This window comes from Podarcis filfolensis, assembly GCF_964270895.1.
Source record: "Podarcis filfolensis genome assembly, chromosome: 6".
Classification (NCBI taxonomy): domain Eukaryota; kingdom Metazoa; phylum Chordata; class Lepidosauria; order Squamata; family Lacertidae; genus Podarcis; species Podarcis filfolensis.
Genome location: NC_139609.1, coordinates 2,374,451 through 2,401,463, shown reverse-complemented (window position 1 = coordinate 2,401,463; position 27,013 = coordinate 2,374,451). Strand labels below are relative to the sequence as shown.

The 27,013-nt window shown below is 44.2% G+C and overlaps 3 protein-coding genes across 12 annotated transcripts in view; 1 reads left to right on the top strand and 2 right to left on the bottom strand.

The window, feature by feature from the left end:
- Nucleotides 1-2,234, top strand: part of RGSL1 (regulator of G protein signaling like 1) — a 44,132-nt gene extending 41,898 nt beyond the window's left edge. For 5 of the 10 annotated variants that reach the window (XM_083621373.1, XM_083621372.1, XM_083621377.1 and 2 more), the window contains one exon: nt 1,659-2,234. The gene's annotated coding sequence lies outside the window, so the exon portion shown is untranslated. The remainder of the gene's footprint in view (nt 1-1,658) is intronic. The other 5 variants (XM_083621375.1, XM_083621369.1, XM_083621370.1 and 2 more) reach the window with 2 other exon arrangements.
- On the bottom strand, nt 1,622-11,985 carry RNASEL (ribonuclease L). Its single transcript, XM_083621402.1, has 6 exons — nt 9,235-11,985; nt 7,062-7,150; nt 5,242-5,444; nt 3,672-3,807; nt 2,756-2,910; nt 1,622-2,265 (listed from the first exon to the last, which is right to left on the bottom strand). Exons 1-6 carry the CDS (start codon nt 10,643-10,645, stop codon nt 2,127-2,129), a joined length of 2,133 nt encoding a protein of 710 aa, XP_083477528.1. The 5' UTR covers nt 10,646-11,985; the 3' UTR covers nt 1,622-2,126.
- Nucleotides 11,986-15,710: 3,725 nt separating this feature from the next.
- On the bottom strand, nt 15,711-25,710 carry LOC310765141 (regulator of G-protein signaling 16-like). The gene is made up of 6 exons (XM_083619767.1): nt 25,436-25,710; nt 22,447-22,539; nt 21,352-21,413; nt 20,431-20,597; nt 16,411-19,790; nt 15,711-16,353 (listed from the first exon to the last, which is right to left on the bottom strand). Exons 1-5 carry the CDS (start codon nt 25,693-25,695, stop codon nt 19,590-19,592), a joined length of 783 nt encoding a protein of 260 aa, XP_083475893.1. The 5' UTR covers nt 25,696-25,710; the 3' UTR covers nt 15,711-16,353; nt 16,411-19,589.
- Nucleotides 25,711-27,013: the final 1,303 nt, after the last annotated feature.

Here is a 27,013-nt window from a genome sequence, read left to right as displayed (position 1 = left end):
ATCCACACTGTCCAATAGTACCCCCCCCTTTGGGCACCAGGGGAGTCCTAATTTTGCCACACTCACTTAATGGGAGTTTTGCCTTCTCAGCCTAGGTGCCTTCCCTCTCAGAATTTCTTCCTTCACCCTGTCACAAGGTCACCACCCCACTGCCAATGCCCGTCATTCCATCACTCACCTTACTCTTTTGAAGTACCTCAGAACTAATCTTGAGTGACATAAACTGATTGTCCTTGCCCAGTGTTCCAAAGCTGTCAGATAGGCAACAATTCAAAGTGTTGGCCCTGACCTTTAAAACCCTTAAATGGCCTCAGCCCAGTATACCTGGACACTGAGGTCCAGCTCCAAGGGCCTTCTGATGGTTCCCTCACTGTGAGAAGTGAGGTTACAGGGAACCAGGCAGAGGGCCTTCTCGCTAGTGGAACACCCTCCCATCAGATGTCAAGGAAATAAACAACTATCTGACTTTTAGAAGACATCTGAAGGCAGCCCTGTTTAGGGAAGTTTTTAATGTTTGCTATTTTATTGTGTTTTTAATACTCTGTTGGGAGCCACCCAGAGTGCCTGGGGAATCCCAGCCAGATTGGCGGGATATAAATATTAAAAAAAATATTATTATTAGAGGGACCAACACACAGTAGAGAGCAGATGGGACAGGCAGGTCATCAGAGCAGATGCCAGGACTCAGCATTCTTGGGCAACTGTTAGGGTCCCAGAACCCTAACAGATGCCTCCTAACTTACAATGTGTGGTATGAACCTCCCTTTAAATTTCTAGCTGCCATTTTGATTCCCAACCCCACAGCTGTGCTACATTGTGGGAAATTAAAAGGGCCACCCAGGTCTCCAAGCACGGATGCAGCCCACTGTTGCCACCAGGAAAGCCCATTAGAGCCCTCAGAGGGAGGAGGGAGGGTGCCTGCCCATCATCTCAGGGGCCCTTGTAATTACACAGAGATCAGACACTTATCAAGCTAACCTAGTGTTATTCTGAAGGGCAGCAAATTGGAGTCCTCTGAAGATGCCAAGACATCAAACTTATACCCCAACCCCGCCACCCCTCATTTCCTGGAACAGGCTTTAGGCCAGCCACCAGAAGTGGATTTAGGGGAGCATGACTGGTTCGCCCGCACTGGGCACCGAGCCAAGAGGGGTGGAGGGGTGTTGCAGCAATGATAAAACAATGGAAGATGAGAGGCAGGGAGGGGCAAATTTTGGTGTTGCCCAGGGTGCCATTGAAATTTTAAACTCCAAAGTCCACCATGACAGCCATGGTCCTTTCTGTAGTTCAACATGAATGTAGAATGTAGTTTTCTTTGGCAGGGATCTGTGTCAGACCCAAGGGGGGCCTTTTGCATCCACCTTGTTTTTGTGCAATGGCAATGGAAGCCCCATTAGTTGCAGCTATATTGCCAAGAATCTAGCCCACCATAAGTTGCATTTGACATGGTTGATACCAAACTTGAAGTTGTAGACTGCCTTATTGCAGCTCTGCAGTGTGAAAATGCATGGAGATCTGAAGTAGCAACATTTCTGGGCAAGCACACTAAAGAGAACTGCTGTAGTTTGACTGCAGTTTCATTTGCATTTGTTGAGCAATCCAAGATCAAACAACTGCAGAATGTAATAGAAAGTATTTATTTTCTCTTTCCACTGCAGAGCATAAAATTCAGGAAATTATACAACATCTGGATTGATGTTTTGCTGGTAGGTGAGAAAGCCTCAATTTCAAGCAAACAAGCTTCGCAAATGCATAGACAACTAAAGCTCCCTTCTGCCAGCCACAACCTTCCTTTCTGCCTCTTTATGTTACACGTGCTGCAGCTTTCTTATTTGACTTTCTTATTTGACTTTATCTGGTATCTTAGCCGAATGGGGCAAACTGAAAAAAGGCAGAAGAGTCGCGTGCATGAATCAACTGCTGCCGATTCTCATCGCAACTGAGAAGGGTTCTGAGCACTTGGAGAAGATATATCACCCTGTGTTGCACAAATTCTGGCAAGATGAAAATGATTAATTCTGGAAAGAGGCTCAGAAAAAGAGGGACATGTTGCTTGCCTCTTAATTATCCTTACACCTTGAAACAGAAGAGAACTCTCATGAAGAATCTCGGTCTTTTGGTCCCCATTATAGCTGAGAAGAATTCTGTGCATTCGGAAAATGTTTATCATATTTTATATTATGCAAAGTCCGGTAGACATAAGTTGTTAAATTTGGGAAAAGTTTCAGAAAATAGTCTTCTGGCTCCTTGATTATTTCCTTCACCCTGAAATAGAGGAAAATGTGAATCCTTTTAATACCAGTATGTAAGCAAGCAGTAGTTTAGATTTGTATTGTTTTAAAATAGAATGTGAATGTTGGTCTCTGAATTGGAGCAAATGCCAATCCACGGAAAACCCTATTGCTGTATGCTCTGATTCAACATCAAAGCATGGGTTTTCCTGGGCATAGTGCTGGGATAAAACAAATGCACTCAGACGTGGCGCTTTAAAGCCCGGACCTGTGCCTAAAAAATGCAGCACAAAAGGAAGCATGAATGAGTCCTCAGTTTAGCCCTTTGACTTGAAGCCGGTAGCTGAGGTGCAAAACTCCACTTGACCACTGGGAGGCCTTTCCAAAGATGTGATTATCTAAGTCCGGATTCACATACTGGTTTACAGAAGAGGAAGTACACTGCATAGAAATGGCCACTCAGTGACTCCTCTGCAGAAGGCTAGGGACAGCTGCAAATCTAGAAAAAAACAACTCTCACTTACTTCTCATCCTTCTCACTGAAGTGCTCCCCCATATTCCTGATCAGCTTCAGTAAATCTGTCACACAGTTTTGATAATCTTTATTGTTTTTCTTATTCTTATTCTTTTTCTTGTCATTAAAGGGACCAACCATACAGTCCAATACATCCTTATCAATCTGAAAAAAACACATGTCCCCTGTCATTAATCTGGGTCCATGAAACCCACTCCTCACAATACAGTTTCCATGTAGACCTGCAAGCTGGCAGATTCCAAGTCACAAAAATATACAGTATACAAAAATATACAAAAATATATGCAAAAATATAAATTTGACAGAATGGCATGAAGTATGACATATATTGGTTATTATAATACTATACCGGTTAATTTATTGAAACAGTTTCCAGTTATATTGCTTGGCAGATTTTGCAATACAGTCATACCTTGGCTCCCGAACACCTTGGGAGTTGAACATTCCAGCTCCCAAATGATCGAAAACCAAAAGTGAGTGTTCCAGTTTTCGAACCTTCTTTTGGAAGCCAAATGTCCAGCAGGGCTTCTGCAGCTTCCGATTGGCTTCAGGAGCTTCCTGCAGCCAATCAGAAGCCGCACTTCAGAAGTTGAATGGACTTCCGGAACAGATTCTGTTTGACTTCCGAGGTACAGCTATGTTTAAAATCTGACCTAACGGCAAATCATTTCACAGACATAGGAATGGTTTTGCAGGGGCAAACAGATACTTGCCCAGGACCAGGTGTACATATTGTAAAGACATGAATCAGACCTAAGCTGTTTGTTTTGCACTTAAGTTGCCCTCATGCCTTTGAGAAGTGATGAAGCACTGGCACTGACAATGCAGAAGGAAAAGAGGTCAAATGTGGCGGTTCAAATCAACACGGCTGAAGCTTTCATACGGAGTTGCAAGAGATCACTTACCTTTTCAGTCCAGTCCTTGAAAGGATCTTCCTCACTATTCAGAGCCTTCAGAATTTCACTAGTGCTGTTATGGTGCCGAGTGTTGCGTGTCTTTATATCGCTCTCATTCCCAACGTCTCTTAAGACCCTGTATCTCCTGGCAAACAAAAGGCAATTACTAAGAACCCAAAGAGCCAAGGTGACCATATGGTAAGGCTGGTCTCAGAGACGGGGAAAGGACAGAGCACACGCTTGGTCCCAGCTTCAACACCTGCCATCGCCAGTTAAAAGGACCCAGTAGCAGGCAATGAGACCCTGGTGGCAGCCAGGCAGAGCAGACAACACCAAGACATAGACAAATAGTCTGACCTAGAATAAAGCAGCTTCCTCTGTTCTCCTGGGGCAGGTATACTGCACCCATTAACTCCTGTCATATGCAAGGAAGGGGCATCCTTGCTCTGCAAGCTGCCTTTTATAACAAAACTCTGATTTTGCCTTTTCTCTCCCTGACACATTACCATCTAATGCAGTGTGGCTAATCTGTGGCTCTCCAGATGTGGCATTATTATTGTGGCTGTGCAAAACCAATTTGAAATGTGTGTTTCTGCCTGTTGAAGTCTCTTGAGATTTTTTGTTAGGCATGAGGGTGGATTTTCAGAGCCCTAAATAGTAGCGTAGAATCAGACATTGATCCTTTAAATCTTAGTGCATGGATTTCAGTGCCAATTGCACGTCACATAGTTCATATTCAACATTTGGTATTTGATGGCTAGCAATGACAAATAATATCAATACTGCATCAATGTGCTGTCATATCTGCAGCAAACTCACTATCCAAAGTTCACTGCAGTTATTTACTGAAATATATATACAGTCAAACCTCGGTTCTCGAATGGCTCCATATTCAAACGTTTCGGCTCCCTAATGCCAAAAACCCAGAAGTAAATGCTCCTGTTTTCGAATGTTCCTTGAAACTTGAACTTCAAACGCGGCTTCTGCTTGAGTGCAAAAAGCTCTTGCAACCAAACGGAAGCTGCAACTTGGCTGTCAAACATTTCGGAAGTCAAACAGTCTTCCAGAACGGATGCACACGAAAGCTCATACCATTAACAAACTTAGTTGGTCTCTAAGGTGCTACTGGAAGGTATTTTTTTATTTTGTTTCGACTACGGCAGACCAACACGGCTACCTACCTGTAACCAGAATGGATTACATTTGACAACCGAGGTTTGACTGCATTATTTTTATCTTACATTAATGATTAGCCATGTGGTTTTCACATGAGGGACAACAACCCAGCCTGAACATTCATTATATTTTAAACAACATGACAAAGCACATGACAGTCTATAAGCAACAAAGACATATAAAGCAGCGTAATCTAATTCTGAGCTTCAATTCTGAAGGCAAAACTTAAGATTTCAAAAAATAGAAATGAATGGATTACAACATTTTCCCAAAATGTCATTCTAATCCTACTTGCAAAGTTTCTTCTTCCATGCTGTTGTAGTAACAGGGCAAATCAAACTGAGGAAGGCAGAATGATAAGAATGGATAGTTGCTAAGTTTCCTGTATTTATTTAGTACTTACACCTTCTTGCTCCAGAAATAAGGATGGTAGATCAACTGTCCCAGTTGCTCAGTGACTGGGATGTTTTCATCAGGAGATTCCAGTCTTGCTCTGAGGTCTTCTATTTCAAAGTAATCATCTACATCCTTCGGACACTGCGCAGGCAAGGCTTCAAAGCAGATTGTCCCCCTCATAGCAACATATAGGGCTAGACTTCTGAGCGCCTACATGTGAGAACAAATGGCAATACGATTTCACAACACAGAATGTCATTCTTGGGCAAGTAGACTGGAATCACACTTTTATCCTTTGTGCCTGGGCTTAGTTCTTGCCGAGATGCTAAAAATCTGTGTCTGGGCTGTGTCAGTTTAAATTGCAAGTGATGCAATCACATGACATAATGTTTCTACACACAAACACACCCCTTGCATGTAGAAACCTACCTAAAATGTTAGAGAATAGGATTATACTACAGCTTGTTCAGTATCTCTATGTTTTGCCCTATAGACTAAATAGCAGATGGAGGTAATTTCAACCTGGGGAAAAAATGTTGGAGGAATGTTTAGATACCATTCCCCGGCACACACTGGTTCTTCACCACTATGGTCCTGATCAGATTCCCACCACCACGACTGGAATCAAATTTGGCCCTTAGAAACGCAGGGCTGCACTGACAGGTTATTAAATTCTCTAATCTACAGTCGTACTTTGGATCTTCAACGCCTTGGTACTTGGACATTTTGGCTCCCAAATGCCGCAAACCTGGAAGTGAGTGTTCCGGTTTGCAAACATTCTTTGGAACCCGAACGTCCGATGGGGCTTCCGCAGCTTCTGATTGGCTATAGGAGCTTCCTGCAGCTAATCAGAAGCTGTGCTTTGGTTTCTGAACATTTTGGAAGTCGGATGGACTTCCGGAACGGATTCCATTCGACTTCCAAGGTACGACTATACCAGGGTTATACAGGAAATTAAAAATTTCACAAAAACAATGACACTGTTACCAGAAAGAACTCCTGGGACCAGAACTAGCAATTAACATTCTTACTGATGTCAATTTATTCTTGTTCTTTGAACAATACACCTGATATACTCATTTTCAGGACCTACCACATTCCCGTGACTTTAATTTGTTTTAAAATGTTTCCAATAATACAGAAATGTATTTAAAACTGTTGTACTCCACCCTGGCACCTTTTGGTGAAGGACTGGTAAGAAATCAAATAAATAAATACAAGTTGAACCGGGCAAAGTTTGGGTAAACTCATTGGAATTACTGATCTTAGGTTAAAGGTAAAGGTAAAGGTACCCCTGCCCGTGCGGGCCAGTCTTGACAGACTCTAGGGTTGTGCGCTCATCTCACTCTATAGGTCGGGAGCCAGCACTGTCCACAGACACTTCCGGGCCACGTGGCCAGCGTGACAAGCTGCATCTGGCGAGCCAGGGCAGCACACGGAACGCCGTTTACCTTCCCGCTGGTAAGCGGTCCCTATTTATCTACTTGCACCCGGGGGTGCTTTCGAACTGCTAGGTTGGCAGGCGCTGGGACTGAACGACAGGAGCACACCCCGCCGCGGGGATTTGAACCGCCGACCATGCGATCGGCAAGTCCTAGGCGCTGAGGTTTTACCCACAGTGCCACCCGCGTCCCCGATCTTAGGTTAGCCAGATACATTAATTTCAATGGGGCTACTCTGAGTAGGACTAACATTCAATCCGACTCTACGTTATGGTTAAGCATAAAAGTATATTGTGCACAAACACACAATACATTGCCTTAATGGTTGGGGATAATCATTCTGCAAATATAGAAGGCTGGAGAGGCAACTGCAGAGGCAACTTACCTGCAGATCTTCTGTGATGGTAAGATCTTTTTCATCATCTAATTTTCTGGTCTTATCAAAATCTGCTAGAAAAACCTTGCCTGTGACATCTAGCAAAATAAATAAATACATAAGTGGAAGCAATCAAGCGGAATGGTTTTCACATCTTTGTGTATTGAATGCTTTGTGGGGAAAGAGCACATATTGGAAACTTTCAAGATTCAACAAGAGCAGCCAATTCACCTGCTCACATGCAAACTTACGTGAAACTTTATGTCAGCGCCTGAGGCTCTTCTCTGCATGTCCCTGCCTAATGAGAGCTAGCTGGTGGTTGCTAGGGAGAAGGCCTTCTCAGCTGTTATACCCAGTTATAGAATGGCCTCCCCAGAGAGTCCACCTGATGCCTACTTTGTATTGCTGTTATGGTCAAATGAAGACATTTTCATTTCCCAAGGCTTTTTAGGGGCTTTTGATTTCTGTGGATTTTTGAGATTTTGACACTTTATTTTAAAACATCAAAGATGTGTCTGTGTCATGAACATTTTTATGGTATTGTTGACTAGTTTCACTTTATCTCTGCTGCTTTTAGCTTTTACGTTTTATTTGAAATGTATTGTTTTTATATTTCTGATGTTGAGGCAGCACAGAAGTATGATAAATAAATATTCACCTCAAGCACTAATATCACTTCAGGGACTCCCCCCCCCCCACGCTCAGTTACTGGAAGTCACAACATGGCAATGTAACCTTTGATCCTAAAAAGATTTGCCACCCTAATGTAGATGCCAACAGAACTTATTTTTTTATCTGAATATGTAGGTCAGACACCCCCAAACTTGGCCCTCCAGATGTTTGGGGACTACAACTCCCATCATCCCTAGCTAACAGGACCAGTGGTCAGGGATGGTGGGAGTTTTGGTCCCAAAACTTTTGGAGGGCCGAGTTTGGGGGTGCCTGGTGTAGGTTGTTCTCCAGGTAGAACCAGAATGACTTCTGTCTGAAACCATCCATCCATCTGCTTAGTCCTACGTTCCAGATTTGTTGAGGGGATATAATGCAGAGGAGAAATCATAATATTCGAAGTATTAGTGCATAATAAGTAAGTAAACAATGGAGATCTATTGGAGGGGCGGGCCACATTTCTGAAGCAGTAAAAAGGTGTAGTGAAATTATTCTCAAGATTTAGGATGGTGGTGTCAGCTTCCAGACGGCTTGATCTGGGAGCTGGGTGAGTAGAGTGCAGACTAGGATCACAGGAAGCTACCTTATATCTAGTCAGACCATTGGTCCCTCTGCACTCAACATTGTTTATGCTCAGATTGACAGTGGCTCTCCACAGGGCCACACAGGAGTCTCTCCCAACCGTGCCTGGAGATGCTGGGGGTTGAACATAATTAACTTTTTGCCTGAAAAGCAGATATTCTATTCCTGAGCTGGAATCTCTCCTTCCTTTATTATTATTATTATTATTATTATTATTATTATTATTATTATTATTTTATTTATATCCCGCCCTCCCCAGCCGAAGCCGGGCTCAGAGTGGCTAACAACAATAAAAGTAACACAGTTTACATAAAATCACAATCAATTAATTGAAATACATTCTAAAATCAATTCATTCTAAAATCAATTCAGGATCAAATTAATGGCAACCATTGGGCTAGTGTTCTATGAGGATTACCAAGGGAGCGGGTCAGACTGTGCCTTGCACCAGTGAGGCTGCTGGTTAGAAGAGGAAAATGCAGGGCACTATGACCACTACAGCTTAGACTATCCAAGGGTTTGGTATGTCACCAGAGAGTCAATCCCATATCACTCCCTGTAATAAATCTCCAATATCTGCTGCTGTTTTCTTTCAGCTTGTGTGTGTAACTATTCTTCTATGCTGCTCACATGCTTGCTGTTGGATCTGAATTTCTGACCCCTTGCAGTTGATTGGCTAGCCAATTCCCTGCTAGGGAACCTGTGGTGCTCCAGTTAGTGCTGGACTCCAAATCCCATCAGCTCCACGTTCCGAGATTATGGGACTTGCTAGCCAACAGTATCTTAAAGGACACAGATTCCCCATCCTTGGTTTACACCATAAAATTGAAAACCTGCTACTCCATATTTCTTTCATAAAATTCTTTCAACTACACTTGGGTAATGGCTTGGGTTCCACTCAACAGACAGCCATATAAGAAAGAACACAAACCTATCAAAACGTTACTTGGGTGCAGATCTTGATGCCCAAATCCAAATGAGTGCAGTTCCTTCACTGCCTGAAATATTGTTTCAATAATAACATTACTTCTCATAGTTCCATTCTCAGTCTCTGCTGTCCTGAAGTATTCCTCAAGGTTTTTCTCACATAGGGAAAGACACAAGTAGAGACAGGAGTTCTGCTCTTCCCACCCACAGAACTTCACCAGATGTTTGCTGGTACGGCACTTCTCAAGGCAGGTTTTCTCTCGTTTAGCATTTTCTGCAGTGGTGGGGAATATCTTCACAGCCACCTCTTCCCCATTGTAGAATCCTAGGTAGACACCTCCGTGGGAACTTGTCTGAATTCGGAAATCTGAAACCATGAAGATCTTGAGTTTTCCAATCATAGGACGATACTTTCCATAAAGATCTCGGAGCTTGGATTGCCAGTGTCTGCTAGCAGAGGTCCATTGTATTTCTGGCTGCCTTAGACAAGACAATGCTCCATACTGGCGAAGAAGCGTTATCATTCTGTTGTTGTAATTCAGGCTGGCCATATCTATCAAGTTCCCAATGTCTGTTCTTGCTCCCTTTTCACATAATGTCTTCGCTATTTCATAATTTTCCATTTCCACTGCTGCCATAAGGGCTGTTTTGTTGTTTTTGTCAGCGTTGTTCACGTCCACTTCTTTTTCCAATATAGCCTTCACCAGGTCTAGGCTTTGCATTTCAGCTGCCAGGATCAAAGTAGTTTTCCCAACTTCATCTCTCTTATTCACATCAGCCCCATGTTTTAAGAGGAAAAGGGCAGCTGCCTCTTTGCCTTGGGCCTGATCCTTTTTAGTCACTGAGAGAGCATGGACCAATGCATTTCTCTCCCAGTTGTCGCAGATGTTCACATCAGCACCCAATTCTTCAACTAGGACTTTGACAACAGAGCAGTGACCATACCTGGCAGCATCCATCAGGGCTGTTTTGCCACCTTTATTCAGGGCCCTTTTATCCTCATCAGCCACATTTCTGGGCAAGTTAACATCTGCCCCACACTCATACAAAAACCTCAGGGCCTCTTCTCGCCCATACCCAGCAGCCTCTATGAATGCCGTGAAACCATTCAAATCACACTCATTGATGGCCGACCCCTTCTGAAGGAAGAGCTTTAAAAGTTCAACATTGCCTGTTATCCCTGCTAGAATAAAGGGGGTAGCTCCATTGTCCTTCCTAGCAAGTGGATCGGCTCCTCTGTCCAGCAGAAGGTGAACAATTGCCTCTTCGTTCATTTGTACAGCACTGTGAAGGGCTGTCCATCCATCATTCACCTTTGAATTGATATCATTACCTTCTTCTATCAACTGCCGGACAGTCTCGATCGATCCTCTTCTTACTGCATTATTTAGCTGAAGGGCTTTATCAGCTGCCATTTCTTTTCTGTAGGGTTCTGACGCCTCTCCCAGTAGTCGTGATTACATTAGCTTTCTGCGAATATATTTCTACTGCAAGACAAAAGCAGCAGCTATGACATTATCAACTTAATAATGGAAGAGCTATTCACACAAAGAGTTATGGTGCCACAGGGCTGGATGCAAGGCATAGCGTCTCTTGATTCAGTGGTTTTGGATAGTGAAGGCTCAAATAACAGAGGTGCTACATAGCGAAAACTTAGTCACACTGCCTTTGTCACATGGATCCTGAGTGCTTGTGGCTGGTGCCCATCGTGTTGATTCCCCCCACAATATCTTCTGTGCCTCAGTGTAGGGTTACTCCACAGCAATGTTACACTGGGGCAGAGAGGTATTGTGGAAAGATTAAAAGGGCAGGAACCAGTAACAGCATTTCTTAGCTATACCAGCTTGTGTTTTTTCTTTTTGCTGCTGCTGTGCCCACCTGTCACCACCAAGATAAGGTGAAGATGCTGGTATGATTTTAATATTTTATTTAACTTCCTACTGAAGATTTTGACAGATTTTTCTGTTATCCAGGTGCTGTTGTGGGACAGTGACACCTCCTCCCCTGGACTATACAGTAGTACAATTTTAATTGCATTTTCTTCCATGGGCATAGCCAGGATTTTTGTTAGAGCAGCAAAACTGACATGATTAGTTAGTTAGTCAAGTATTTTTATTGTTTTACTTGATGTGGGCGAACAGCTGCCCCCCCACCCCCTTGGCTATACCCATGTTTCCTTCATCGTATTTAGTGGAACATGGGCTCAGCGAGGTCACAAATCTCTTAACAAAAAAAGGCAACAAACTGCAAATAGTTAATCAGGTGATTTAAGGATGCTGCGGCTGCCAAAAATAGAGCCAAACATTAATAAATCGATAGCAGAGCACCAGGTTCATCCTTCTCATTAGGATTATTCGTCATTTTTATTTTAACGTAATCCTTTGTTATCTTAATTTTCTGTGTGCAATGCGGATGTTACTGTGGTTGGTTTTAATGAGTCATTTTATAATTTCAAGCTTCCAGGTGTCCTATTTACAACATCTTTCTTTACTATAGGACGTAGGTAGAAAAAGAGAGACACAAAAGACTGAATATTTGCCATGGCATCTTTCTGTCTGTTCGCTTCAAGAAGACACATTTCCGGGGCGCGCGGAGCAATTCCCCCCAGAAATGGGGGCAGGTGGGCCTCCCCCCCCCAAAATCCAGGCCACGCCCAGGAGGCCTTCCTGCGCCGGGCGCCTTTTCCTCCCTCGCCTGCGGGGCCGGAAAGCCCTCGGCGCCGCCCGCGACCCTCAGCCGAGCCGCCCCCCGACCCTTACCCTTACCGTAGCGGTAGAACCCTAGCTCCACGAAGCAGATTTCCTCCGGAGATCGGAGGAAATCCGCCATTACAGTTGCTGGCGCTGACCGGAAGTCCCAGGGCTCCACTTTTTTAGACACGTGACCTCGGTCCGGCCATGACGTCCTTCGTCCAGTCTCCCTCGCCGGGTTGTTGCGAGGATGGAATGAGGTGGGAAGTAGAAATGGTGCGCAGCGCCCTCCGGAAGCTCTTCGGAAGGCCAGGGAGACGGGAATCGGCGAAGGAGACGCCCGCAGGGAAGGTCTTGGAAAGGCTTCTGGTCATATCCTTGCAGGGGTCCCACTCGGGGCTGAAAATGGGGTTTTCCTTGGCGCTTGTGTAGAAGAGGCTGGTGAAGAGCCTGCAGGATCGGGCCCCTGGCCCAGCCAGATGCACAGCAGACCTCGGGCTTGGCTTATTACATTTCTGGGCCACTTTTCACTCACATGAATCACAAAGCGGCGTACAAACAATAAATTACAGCATAATAGGACGTCACAGAAACATTGATAAAGAATATAAATCTCCAGTAAAACAATTGTAATCTATAAAACCTCCTGCCAACCTAGCAGTTCGAAAGCACACCAAAAAGTGCAAGTAGATAAGGTCAACGGCATTTCCATGCGCTGCTCTGGTCCGTCAGAAGCGGCTTAGTCATGCTGGCTCCCTCGGCCAATAAAGCGAGATGAGCACCGCAACCCCAGAGTCAGCCACGACTGGACCTCATGGTCAGGGGTCCCTTTACCTTTTAATCTATAAATCACTATTAACAACACAGCTAAAAAAATAAGCTAAACAGCTTATTACGAGAAAGTCATATTATACAACAGTCATATTATAGGATTCATAAAGTACTACAGCATTCATAATCTATAAAACAGTATTAACATTAACAAAGCGGCAACCAAAAAATAAAGCTAGCGCTGTTGAATTCATACACACACTCTCCCCACCCCATGACTCCTAATACTGCATCGCCTTCTGCTGCGCAGCAACTGAAGCAGCCTCAAAATACTTCACTGGGCCTGGGGAGGAAGTGAGCAAGCACAACAATGAGTAAAGGAAGTTTAAAATTTGTTGTGGTTCTCCAAGGATGACCAGCTGGTTTTTTCCCCTGCTTTGAGGATTTTTGGGGTATAATTTTTATGCAAATAAATATGCATTGTAATGGAAAAGGAAAGAGAAGCGGTTCTCTTTCTTCTTCAAAAGGGATGTCCCTGAAGTCTTCATGAATCAGGCCAGCCTCATTCCTCTTGAAGCCAGATTCGCTCTGGCCTCACAGTTCCTCATGAGCACAGCTTATCTCTCACCTGATAAATCAGGATTGGTGGCATCCACCACCTGGTTGCTGGAGTGCACATAGATGAACCTTACTTTTAATGGTGTTGCCTTTCCATCTTTCCTTACCCTAACCTCCTCGGCCTCCCCCTCCTTCATGTAGACCAGGGGATGGATAGGAGGGGGGCAACAGAAGGCCAGCAGCCGGTGCAGCCTTTGAAACCCAAGGAAGAACAGGGTCAGAAATGGGGTATAGTTACTTCCTTGATCCTCTCTATCTCTGCACTGAATGTGGGGTATCTGGCAACTGAACTTGCTGTCACGAACCTCTAATGAAGAGTGCAGCAAGGAGCTGGACCCAGGGAGGAGGGCATCTTGTCAAAAAGACCATCAGATAAGGTGCTCTTCTTGTGATGATGCCCACAAGGGAGATGGAAAGCCATTTCCCTCAAAGCATCTGTGGTGGCCTTGAGGACAATCTTTTAAAAATAACCATGACATGGTTCCCTATGTTTCTAAATCTTGATGGATAGTGATAGAAGCAGAATGCAGGAAGAATTAGAAATCCTACTTGCAGTCTTTTCAACCCCTCAGGAAACATATCTTATTTGCCACCAACTATGTGCCATGCACATTGATAACTGACTTTCACGAGTGCTGCCTTTTCGTTTTTCATCACCGTGACGTCTCTTCCTCCTCCTCCTTGCAGACCAGGGGGTGGGATTTTGGTGCTCTGCAGCAGCAGGACAGCAGCCTGTGAAACCTAGGGAAGAACAGGGGGAAAGTCAGAAAACAATCCAACCAAGACATGATCCCCTATTTTTCTAAATCTTGAGGGATAGAAACAAGCAGAATGCAAAAAGAACTGGAAACCCTACATACACTTGCGCAGAAGAGAGACTCTTCAATCCCTCAGGAAACATCTCCGATTTGTCACCAACGAGCTGCTTTCTCTCTAACTAACTACCTAGCCTGGAATGGTTGCTCTTCCCAACGTTCACTGCCAAGTCAGTCAGCAGGGGGACGTGTCACAATGGAGGACAGGTCACCATTCCTTTAGCTACCCCTCCCACATTGCAGGGGGTTGGACTAGATGACCCTTGGAACCCCTTCCAACTCTTCAATTCTATGATACTTTGCTTAACAATGGGCGTTGCTCCTCTTAATAGTCAATTTTATAACTTTCAGTTGAGAGGGTGCCGAACATTACACCTCAGGAACATTACACCTCGTTTCTCCTCTCATGGCTAGGGTCCAAGGCAGCAGCCAGCCATGGTTCAAGGTCTCTCAGTGCAGCCTCTTTCAGCCACTGCTGCCTGGAGTTCTGCCTCCTTCTTGCTCCTCCTTCCCAGAAAACCTTTGCAAAAAACAACCCGTCCCCTGCCGCTTCTCGTATCCCCCTCGCCACCCTGGAAACCTCACTTTCAAAAAACACTTTCGTGTGGTGACATCACATCCCCTGTAATCCCCCAATGTGTCCCATCAATAAACAACCAGCTTTCCTTACTCTGCAATACAGTAAATATTAGTTTTATTTATGTTTAACAAATGTCCCTACCACATTACAATGTGTCTCTTTGGGGGGTGGGTTGTTGTTTTTATTTTGATTATATATATTGTGCTTTTTATGTTGAACTATTCTGTGAACCGCCCTGAGACCTTCGGGTATAGGGCGGTATATAAATTCAATTAATAATAACTACTACTACTACTACTCTGATTCCAGCACCTTCCCTTTCAAAGCATCTTGCAAAAAGCACTTTTTCCTGTGGTGACATCATGCCCCCTGTAATCCTGATAGCCTCCCCCTTTCAAGTCTCACCTTTTGTCAGGGTAAAGACTCTGCCATCACCTGATCCGCCTCTCTACGCAAAGCTTCTGACTTCAAACCCCACCTTTACAAACTTCAGAAATTATGGGGAGAACCTGGCACCCAGGAATTTTAGGGGGTCTTTGTCCCCTGCAAACCCACAACAATATCAAAGTCTGTTATGTTTTCTTAAGATTTGTGCTTAGTTGTATTATGCACAATGTTTAGGGTCTGGTTGGTTTTTTCCATTCATAGCGTCTCCACTAGTAGTTGTACAAAGGATGCACCTTCCTTTCTAAAAAAACATGGTAGGGTTTCAGTGCAATCTAAAAGCAGTGACAAGGAGGCTTTTCAGTAATCTGGGCAATATTATAATGGACAGGAGCTAAAGGATTTCACCCTTAGACTTCCAATCCCGTCACCAGTCACTTTCGATTTATGCTCAGTGTGTTCCATCAATAAACAACCAGCTTTCCTTACTCTGAAATACAGTGAATATTAGTTTTATTTATGTTTGAATAAATGTTTCTACCAAATTATATCATGCAGATGTTGTCCTTTCCTCCCACCCCTTCCTCCTCCCTGGCCAATATGAAACAGATTTCCATTGCACTGGTTTTGTAACTGATTTATTTTCAAATAATATAACAACAACATTATAACATTCTTGAATCCACAACGTAGTATCTCAGTCATTCACACTGAAAGAACCGGAATAAGTTCCAGTTGTAAATAAATAATAAATATTAAAGCAGCTCTGGCCTTGGGGAGAATTCCAGTTCATCTTCTCTTAGACTTCTGGCCAGGCTAACTTCATCAATAGGACAGTACATTTCATCCTGAGGTTTTAAACTGGGCTGCAAAGGCGTGGTCACTTCATTGCTGGTTTGCTGATGGAATCACCTTCCACTAGACAGGCATCTCACAATTTCTCATCTGTGGTTCAGCATTAAGAAATGCTTTTTATTTTGTAGAACTTCTCAAGAAAACCAACAATAAAGGGGCAGCATGGCAGCTGTGCGAAACAGAATAATGCAAAGAACTGGGTAGAGCACATTTTTCAAATTCATATCCTCCACCCTCCTTTGCTGCTGAAGAATATTTATTTTGGCATGCAGGCAGATCGATGGTTAAATCACAATGGCATGCAAACACTGCAGCAGTAAAGAGTTCACCCCAAGTAGACCCACAAAAGTAGCATTGGGTGTTTTTTTTTTTAAAGAAAAGTTTGTGTAAACATGGTTTGGCTTATATAACTTATATATATATATATATATATATATATATATATATATATATATACACACACACACACACACACACACACACACATACTGTTCTTTCACCAGTGAAGTCCATGGAGGGAGGTTTTAACCATAGACTTCAGAAGGAAAACTGCATCATGCCTCCTTTTTCAGACAACACTTCACAGAAGTCAACAGGAGTTTGTCTGAATAAGGTTAATCAAAACCAGAATAAGAACCTCAGGATATGGTCTCTGCCAAATGAGTTACAGCATGCAAGAGGCTTTTGCTATTGGCTCAGGGTGCATCTGCTCTGGGAAATGTTGCTTGTGGATAAATGAAAGAAAAGCATAAACTGATCTTACTGGTATTTGAAAGCTTTACTAGCAGCAGCAGCAGAAACAGCACTGTAAATTGCTCAGTAGTTGCAGTTTGACTGTTTATTTTCTCAGCTACTTCCAGTACTGAATTCACGTAAGTCTAGATAGGTTTCTGTTGTGAACAAATACTCTGCTTGGTATTTTGCAGTTTGTCAAATGAGCAAGGCAGGGCGTCAGGGCTGATTTTAACAAACTACCTGGCGTACAATTGTTCAGCCAGGTGTGGCACATTCTGTTGCTGCCAGGATTATCTTGCGCGTACAATCCTAGCTGGTGTACATTACAAGATGTATGAAAGTAAAAATGAGCAGGGATTCAATGACTGCGAGCCTGTGCCCCTTCTCAGTTGTAATCCAGGATCCTGTCTATCCATTACACAAGTTGGACCAGTAAAGTCTCATAGTGTCTGCCCTGCTGAATGACTGGGCCACTCCTGCACCTGCCTTCCATTCTATTATATGCTGCCCTTCTCTCTCAGAAATTAAGTCACTTGCACTAAGTTACGATGGGCCTACTAACTTGCTAACATGATTTAACCATTTATCTCTGCTCTGTGTGTACTGCTTTAGCAGCAGACTTTGCCTTTGTTTGCCCATTCACATCATTCTTCATTTACCAGGTTTTTCCTTGTCTCCTTTTTCAAAATGTCCTTCCTCCAAACCTGTCAGTATACGGGCACAATTCACTGGAAACGTCTCCTGTGCATATAGCCCTACAAAAATATTGGAAGTTCCACAAGCACATGCACAATTGCTATCAGTTTCAACAGGTCTTGCACTGGAGATGAAGCTACAATTGAACAGTGTTTTAATATTCCCCAAATAATCTCCATTTATTCTATTTTCAGAATTTAAATGAGACTGGTCTGCAGTAAGTCGCTTGTGAATCAGACAGCTTTTCATCCCTGCTGGGCCTTTTAACTTTCTCTGATTGCATTTTGGTCAAGGACTGCAAATACCTAGTCACCTGGTCACCTGTGTAAGTAAGAATAATATTGGCAAACAAAAGATGAACAGGTCAAATCCATGATGATTCACTGGGTGAAGGATTTGGGGTACAATATTGAGTTAGCAGCATGGGAGAGATTATGGACAATAACTTTTCTTAAGAGACCAGAAGCTTTTCTTTTAGGAATTTTAGGTGCCGAGATTCTGAAGGACCAGATGAAATTATTTATGTTCGCGACCACGGCTGCAAGGATTCTGGTAGCCCAGAGATGGAAAGATGGTACAACTCTGACCAATGAAGAATGGCAGATAAAATGGATGAACTATGCCGAGATGGCAAAACTTACAGGAAGAATTAGAAACCAGGAAGAGGCTAATTTTAATAAGGAATGGGGAAAGTATATAATCTATTTGAAAAACTATTGTAAACAAATTCATTGGTAGGACTGACAGAAAACTTGTAGTAAAAATTTGAGCTATGGATTGATAAAGGACTTATAAGAATAGAGTTATGGAAGAGATGCATAGGGAAAATCTTATGAGGATTCACAAAGGGCGGGAGGGAAATCAATGGGGATTTTACAGTATGTTTCTGTTTGAGTGTGTATCTTTCTTTTGTTTATTCTTGTAAAATTGAAAATGCAAAAATACAATTTATAAAAGAAAATAATCTTCAGGCAGGGAAGGGTGTGTTCACTGGAAAGTTTCTCTTCCCCTGCCCTTTCAATCTGTCAGCTGTGCTGCACATGATTGAGACAGCAAACCTATACACATGCACACTTATTTGGGAGCAAGTCCCATTTAAAAAAGCGGGACTTTCTTTCAAGTAAACAGGCGTAGAATGCTCTGTAACACGTTTTGTTTGGACCACCAGGGTAGTAGTTGTTTTTTTCATGGAGGGGTGAGGAATTAATAACTTTTGCAGACTTATATTTGCAAAGCCAATCTAGTCTTGTTTCCCACTCTCTTTTTCTTTACCTCTCTGCTGATGCCACCTGTCAATGTAGTCTTATAGGTATCGTGAAATCAGCGGAGATATCATTTGCAGGCCCCTTGCTGCAGTGACTTGTACCTGTGTCGAAAGTGCTGTGCTCATTAAATGCCCTATCTAAATAAATAATTATTAATAATCACTGTAATAATTAACAATAAATGGGAAACCATTAAAAAATGGGGCATGTCACCCAAGGTTGCTTATAATGTTCACAGAGTTTGTTGGCTTCTGCAAATGTCACTGGAAGGAAGTTTGCCCATCATAGCAGAAGGCAGATATGCAGTTGGATCAAAGCAGATGCAGCATTCCTCTGGGTACAAAGGCAAAGCAACACCTGCACTGTTAAGGATGCTAAGTCTTGACTGTTCAGCTGGTTGGTGTACAAACATGCAGAGAGCTGTGTGCTTCTGGAACTGTCATGCGGTAGCTGGAGATTTCAAACCCCTATGTGCTAGATACAGTTTGTCGTCTGTGTTTTGCAAGTGCAGATACTGGATTCTGAAAGCAGATCGAGTCTGATGCATGCGGATGGGTGCACAGGTGCATAACATTGAACACGAGGATGATACACAGTTTTAGACAGGAATTCAACCTTTCTAGTTCTCTGCCCCTCAATTCTCGCCTTCCCTTCTGCTTTCTTCGTCCTACTTGGAGTGCAGGTTCTTTCTTACACAATTTTCTCCGGTGCTTTTCACATGAGTGCCTGTTTTCTGCCCTTCCTAGATGCCAGGGAGGGCCTTTTCTTGGTAGAGCTCCTGGGTGTATGGAAGCATATGAGGTCCCAGGCATCCTGGCCAATGTAAAGGCCCAGCCTAAACTCCACCACTGGAAAGCTCTTATCACCTCCCTCTGAGGCTCCTGCCTCTCCTGGTTCATTCTTTGTCTCTGTTCCCCCAACACAAGTCCTAGCAGTGACAATGAGCAGGTTCAGGTGTGTGTGGGCTTGCCTGTCCTGTGGCTGGTCGCTTGCTCTGTCAGGTCCCTGTAATAGGCAGATTTCAGAAATCTGGGATAGGAGTCCTTCTCCATCAAGGTGTGGGTTTTTGCTTGGGCTTCTTCAAAGCAAGCAGAATTGGCAATGGTGAGGTTCCTCCTGGTCGCCTCTCTGGTTTCATGGTCAAGGTTCACCTGTGAGGAACACAGCAGCAATTAATTCTATGCCAATATGTTTCTTAACAGTGAGGAAAAGCAACAGGTATTGTATGCATTCTAGCAGAGCCAGTGTGAAGCAGTGAAGAGTATGGAAGGAGGAGACCCACAACCCTCACAGGGTGACTTGGGGTCAGCTGCAGGCTGGCCGGCCCATGAAGCAAAGTGAGGCAGTTGCCTCAGCCCAGCAGACTCCAGAGAGGTGGCAGATTCGCTCCTTGCAGAGCCTCACCCCTCCCTCCTGACGGTGAAGCTTTATCTACAGACATAGGACGGTATACAAATTTAACAAATAAAAATAAAAATTTCCTCTAGGAAAAGTCATTGCAGAGCCTCATGCCGCCGCCGCCCCCCCCCCCCCATCCCAAGGCAAGACTGCAGTGGTGGCAAGGGGGGCAATGGCCCGGGGGTGGCAGCCAGGCATTTTGCTTCAAGCAGCAAAGTGTCCTGCGCTATCCCTCAGTCTAACCCACTTCACAAGCTCGTTGTGAGGATAAAATAGAGTGATCGTGGGGAAGGAAACATGTATACTGTCTTGAGAATCTTAGAGGAAATATAGGGTGCAAATGCAGTAGTATTTTTTTTTAAGGATTGCACCATATTAAGAAATTTTACTCACCTCTTTGGGGGCCTCATTTTGAACAAAATCTTCAAAGATCCTGTTGGCTTTGGCTGCTAGTTTGGCTTTTGAGTGGGTTTTCTTATACTCCTCACAGGCCAGCCAGAACTCCAGGTTCTCTTCACTGAACTCTGTTTTGAGGAAGCCATGAAATGCTGCCAGGCCAGCTGTGAAGGAGGACAGGGAACGTTTAGTTTGGAAGGAGGGTGACGAGAACAGAAGGACGCACTTTTTCTTACAGACATTAACACAATGCTATGGGGTTTATTTATTTTTTAGAAAAGACATAGGAATAAAACCCTTGTGCAGAACAAGGGTCAGAACATTGGTAGAAAAATTATTTTGGGAGAACTGGGGCATAGGCAGGAAATATTTTATAAATATATCCAAATCAGCAGGTTTGGAGCAAACTGATAGGCAGCTAACTTTTCTATAGTATATATATTATTTAAACCACCACATGGCCTTGTCTGAGGATTGAATTGCTGTTTAAAAGAACACTCTCTGCTCTGTGTTATTTATCTGTCTCTAGCTGCAGGATCTAGCAGCTTGGACTGGGAATGTGTGGGGAGATATGCAGTGGGGAAATGGCACGGGGGGGGGGGGAGTTAAACGCCTCCCCGCATACTGTAGTCCTTATATGAAATGGAGCTGCCTGTGGCTGGTATTCGTTTTTTAAAAAGACAGGGGAAACCAAGCGTTGCATTCATGGGCATGTTTAATCATACATTAATCTGACCCAGAAGTGAACCTGTCTGAGGCACAGTACACTGTAGGACATATCACACTTGATGGAATTATGGAACAATCAAGGCGTGCATTTGGTAGCTATGGGGGGAAGGAATGTGTTTTCCTAAAACAAGTTTTGGAAAAATCTCTGCTCCCTTTGATGTGTTGGGGACTGTGAAAAGACGTACTCACTTTTGCTTCTCAGAAGGTGGTCAAAAGACTCCTTCCATCCGAGCACCTCTTCTAAGGCATATCTGGAGAGGAAAATAAATGTAAAAATCATGGTGGTGCCAATAGGAATGTTGGGGTGAAGAGTTTAGGCAGAGGAGCAGACAAGACAAGAAGCCCAGAGATCCTAAACTAAAGCGAACACCCTCATCACCACTTATGGGGGGGGGGGAGGCAGAAGGATGTATCTGTCTCTTAATTTCACCTTGTATGGTTTCCATGGTGTGGTTACAATATTTAGAAAACAGCTGAAGCAAGGTCTTCAGTTCTCCTATTTCTTGTTAGCTGTATGGGAAAACATGGGTCTCTGTTCTTGCAGAGAACAAGCTGGCTTCTAGCTTGAGCACACAGAAGCCACCCCACTGGATCACTGGAATTTACTCAGACTACATGGGTTGAGCGGTGGTTTCTGCACGTGCTGAAAAGGGAAGTGAGGGGCAGATGGGGCTCATCAACCTGGGAAGATTGTCCATCTAAGAGAAGGAAAACTATGATCCTAAACTCCCACTGACTTGTGGGATATCTTTAGGAGAAGAAAAGGCTAAAGAGTGAGCCCTGCACAAATCTGGAGTGGAATCCCTAAGATGGTTGGACGGCGTCTTGTACGCCTCCTTCCAGCAACTTCTGCAGCCAAGTTGGTGCTAAACGTATTGCTCTGCTTTCCTTTGGACCACATCAATGAAGACGAGAGTCTTGTTGTCTGGGCAGCCCAGGACCTCCAGACACACTGCCCAGGCTTGTTACTGGGGGAAGTGACCTGGGGGCTACTGACACAGCAGTTTGACCTCATGCCCAGAGGTGCATGCTGTTGTCTCTTGAGACAGATGGATGGCAACAGCTCAGACTCAGGAGGGCAGGTCATGGCTGAAGAACAGATTTCTTCCATAGACAGCTAGTTATGATTCCTCCCTCTCACTGAATTCCTTAGGAGCTAATATATATATTTAATGTTGCACTGCTCCATTGCACCTTTCAGGACCGGTCCCTCTTAAGTAGCTGCAGCAGTGCTCTAGGTTGGACCAGGTTTTTTTTTTAGGCTGCCTTCAGCACATGACTTACCTCTGCTTTGTGCTTCGGCTCAGGCTTCCAATTTTATATCCCAGATCTGGTTTATGAAGCAGGATCCCCAAGCGGGTCTTGAATTCCTTTGCTCTGCAGAATGAGAGGAATGGAAGAATGTCAAAATGAATTTTAAGGTAAAACAAGAAGTGGCCACGAGGGGGCAGCAGTGTGTGTTCCTTCAAAAGAAGAGAGCTGCTTCAAGTGAGAACCACCATCTGTCTGGTTCCAAACTGGCTGTTCACTTCTGGTGTGAATTTGCAGAGCTATACATTGGGGGCTGGAGACAGCAGCGGAGCATATATCCTTGCTGCCCAGGGCAGGCGCGCTCCTGAGGGGGGCATGGCGCGGAGGGGGCCCTCCCAGGCGCGGGACAACCGCTTGGGTGCCCAGAGCAGTGTGTGTGCCCTGCAGCCAGGGGCGGAGCGAGCTGTTCACGGGGCGGAGTGAGCCACCCATGGCGGACATTTGGCGCGCTGCTGCCCGCGACTCCCAAGCCTCCCCCAAGCTGTCAAAACAAAGGGCAAAGGGGGGGTGCCGCCGGCAAGGCGGTGCAGCTCCTCCCCTTACCCCAACTTGGGATCTGAATGTCACCCCCCTCAGTGAGGGCACCCGGTACAGACCACCCCCACCGCCCCCCTTCCTATGCCCCTGGCTGGAGAGAAGAGTTGTTGCATGTTTGTTCAAATAAATGTAGGAGACATATGATGGGGAGAGAGAAACAGTACTAATTTCTGTTGTGTGAGGGCATGCAAGCATTTCAGTAATGTAGAATTCCTAATCAAGCTGTAATTCCCATTAATGCAGAAGGCAAGGCAGGATTACACATGCAAGTAATTTAATCATCTTTGACAGATGGGTGGCCATGTGGTCCTTCAATGACTGCTGTACTGATTCCAGGCCTCTAATACAGCAATTGTGTATTGTATTTCTTGTGCTTGTGGGCTCTGTGTGTTAATCATGCTTTCATGGCTACACAACTTTCCCTGAGTTCCCCTTTAAAAAAAAAAGATTTTTATTTCCCACCGAGTTCCCACTTTTATGGACAATGGGATCTAGCTGGCAGCAAAGCTAGCTTATTTTTAGTCTTCAGATTCAGTGGTTAATATCTGAACTGTGTAACCTTTACAACATTAAGGATTCACTAGTGCCCTTCCTGTTTAATAAACTGGAACCTCTTGTAACAGCTTCTCTTCATCCCTGGCATCATCCAGGGGACTCTTGGAAAGTCTGTCATGATTGTCACATATGGTGCCCAGCTATGGCTCCAACAAGTGATCCGAAGATTACACAAATGAACCAAAATTCTGTTTGCACAGTGGCCAACCAGATGCCCCAGGGGAGCTCTCAAGTGGGACGCAAGTGCAACATAAGATCTCCATTTTTGATGGACACAGTTTCTTCACTTGTTTGGTACATTTTGTTATGTGGCACCTGCTCTTCAGATGCAAAAAGGACTGGAATATCACAACATGCAGATGGAACTGTTTGTTAACCACTTTTTGTAAAGACCAAATCATTTCCGCTTGGAGCATCTGCTGTCCTTTTAGTCTCTTCCTCTACTCTTATGTTTCCCTGCAAGATTGCTCTTCCTGCTCAGGCATCCTCTGATAGTCTCTCTTATTCCTCACAGCTCTATGTCAGAGAACTGGAATATTTAAGGTCCAGAGATTTAACACATTCACTCTTTTTCCTCTGCCACTGTCTCTGACTCTTTAAAGCACCACAACAGCTTGACCATAGATGATGGTGGGGTGGGGGAATGAACACCGTCACCAGTGCATAAAGAGGTCTCTATTTGCATGCCTCAAGCTTTCCAGGAAGGAGTGTTTGTTCACAGGTATAAAACAACAACCCCACATTCTTGGACAAAGTATAGAATCCAGGAAGAGCATGCCCGCAATAGTATTATTCTTTCTTTGCTATTAAAAGGACTGATATGTCTGCCTCACTTGGGTGGATAATACAGTAAGCCAGAGTTTCTACAATTACTAGGGGAAAGGATAGGTCCCTGCCTCAAGAAGGTCACAACTGAAACTGCTCACTACGCTGCTTTTCAGGTAGACATTCAACACTGTACGGTCCCTCTGTTGTCATGCTCAGCTGAAACTAAGCTCAAGAAAAACATCCTATTTATGATTTCTCTTTGTTTCCTCCCCCTCTTGTTGTCTCCCCCAGTGTCAAAATATAAACTGTGAACACTATTATTCGGTTAAGTAAAATGTTACATCAATAACGGTAGAGAAATTAATACTACGAATGACAACAGTCACATTCCTTCTTCAAAACAGCATGAAGCTGAGTTTCTTCCATACCATCTCTCCTGAACTTCCTTTGCACCACTTCTCAGTGACCCAGATTTACTTGCTGCTGCACTAGCCATAACAATGCGGACACGGTCTCCCGTTTTTAGATTTCTTATGACAGCTGCCTGCCTGCTGTAGTGCGTCTGCAACCAGCCACACCGAGGTGCCTGCCGGTTTGGTGCATCACTGCGACAGTTTGTAGATGACTTTCTATTCTTAGCTCACCCCCCTCTGGGTGGTGTGTGGCAGGAATGCTAATTGTGCAGAGTGCTGCTTGCAGAAGTGGCTTGTAGAACCGCATTGCAAAAACAGGTGATCATTTGGAGAAAAAGATTTCATTATAACATTTAAAAGCCTTCCTTTTAAGTGAAAGCAAAAGTATGTACGGACCAGGAAGCATCCCTCAACAAGAGTAACAGAAATTCAGGATAAATGCAGTTATTTTGTTTGTTTGTTTGTTTGAATTATCCCCCCCCCCGCACTTCCTGCCCTTGCCAGTGATAGATCTTGCTCATCTAACTAACAAAAGTTTTTCCATTCTTTAGAAGATACTATAGGAGTTTGAGCTATGGTTGTACACAAATGTTACCCCGATCAGTACAGATGTTGAAGCAAAGCACACTCCTGTTTTATCAACTCAGCAGTTGTTTGCTAAGAGCCCCAAATATTTTCCAGCCTCTTACCTTTCCAAGCAGCTTGTAGGAAGGGAAGCTAACCCCCGACACATGGTGAGGAAGCAGACAGACGCTTTGCCTAAAGCTGTGCAGAAAAGAGAAGCAGCGGGCAGCTCCAGCAGCACCTTTTGCTGTTTAGCGCTCTGTGTGCCGGTGTCCGGAAGCGGAGCTTTTATATCTGATGGGAAATGGGAGGGAGCGGGAATCAAGTGCACAGCTCCTGCCGCCAGACAAGAAGAACTGGAACTGTCCTTGAGCGGCGCAGTCATGAACAGTTCCCGGCAGGAGAACAAGCAGACCAATTCTGCATTGTAAAATATGCCTTCTTCTGTTGCTGTGGTGCCTTAGCATTTGTTGATTTGAAGGGCATACAGAGAGACTCAGGGAACGCATTTTGTGACTAGGTTCACAATTAAATAAACACTTCAGTACTGAGTGTATGGCAGTGCCGGATTTATGTATAAACTAAACAAGCTATAGCTTGGGGCCCCACTCTCTTGGGGGCCCCCAAAAAATTAAAAGGGGAAAAAACTGGATGTACATTTCCAAAATATAAGATAAAAAACTAATAAAATGGCTTTAGATACCTATTAGGTCCATAAATTACCATATAGCATATATTCAACACAAAAAACAGTGACAATTTGTTGTTGACAAAGGACAGCTGGACATATAAAGGACCTAAATCCAGCCCTAGTGTATGGTGAAAAAAATAGTCACGAATGCTGTTTGCTGTACTTTATATGTGATGGTTCCAAGCCTGCCCAGCAAGAAACAAGTTTCATTAAAAGTGGCAGGACTGTGTTCCAAGTGAACCTGCTTCAGACCACGATGCCAGAGAAAGTTGGTGTCCATATTGTGCAGGTTTAGTGCAGTCCTGGGAGCTGCACTGTGAATTCTTAAATATGTGACTGTGGATAAAGCCCAATGATAAAATGCTTTTATTTATATGTAGTATTTATTTTTTAAATGTTCTCTGGTCCAACAGGAAATGGGGAAGTGGTAGCCCTCCAGATGTTTACTGCCACAGGTCATGCAGCTAGGGGCTGATGGTCGGTGGAGCCCAACATCTGGCGGCCATAGCTCCCTCACTTCTGACCTAGAATTTCCACAGCAGAGCATCTTTCCTGTCACACACCGCAAGCATCTTGCAGGTAGGTACACAGGATGGACACCCCACCCCCCCATGGGCCATGTCTGCTTTGAGGAGAGGGGAAATATCTCCCAGTTCACATCTTTTTCTCCCATCTTCCCGGGTAGGAAAAGCATTAATTATCCAACATCCTCCATGTGTGTGTTGAAACATGTCATGTTCCAGCTAAAGAAATAAAATCCTACTCAGGCAACCTTGGCACACCTGACTGGTAAATTTTCTTCCACTCTCCCCTTCAACCTTTCCCCGGAGGGATAATAATGAGCATTTTTTACCTAGGACAGAGATGGAGATTCGAGTTCTCCAGATGTTGCTGGACTCTAGCTCCCATCGGCCCATCCACCATGACCAATGCCTAGGGACAACCAGGATTGTCGTTCAGGAATATCTGAAGGGCCACGGGTTCCCCATCCCTGCCCCATGAAATCTGTAAT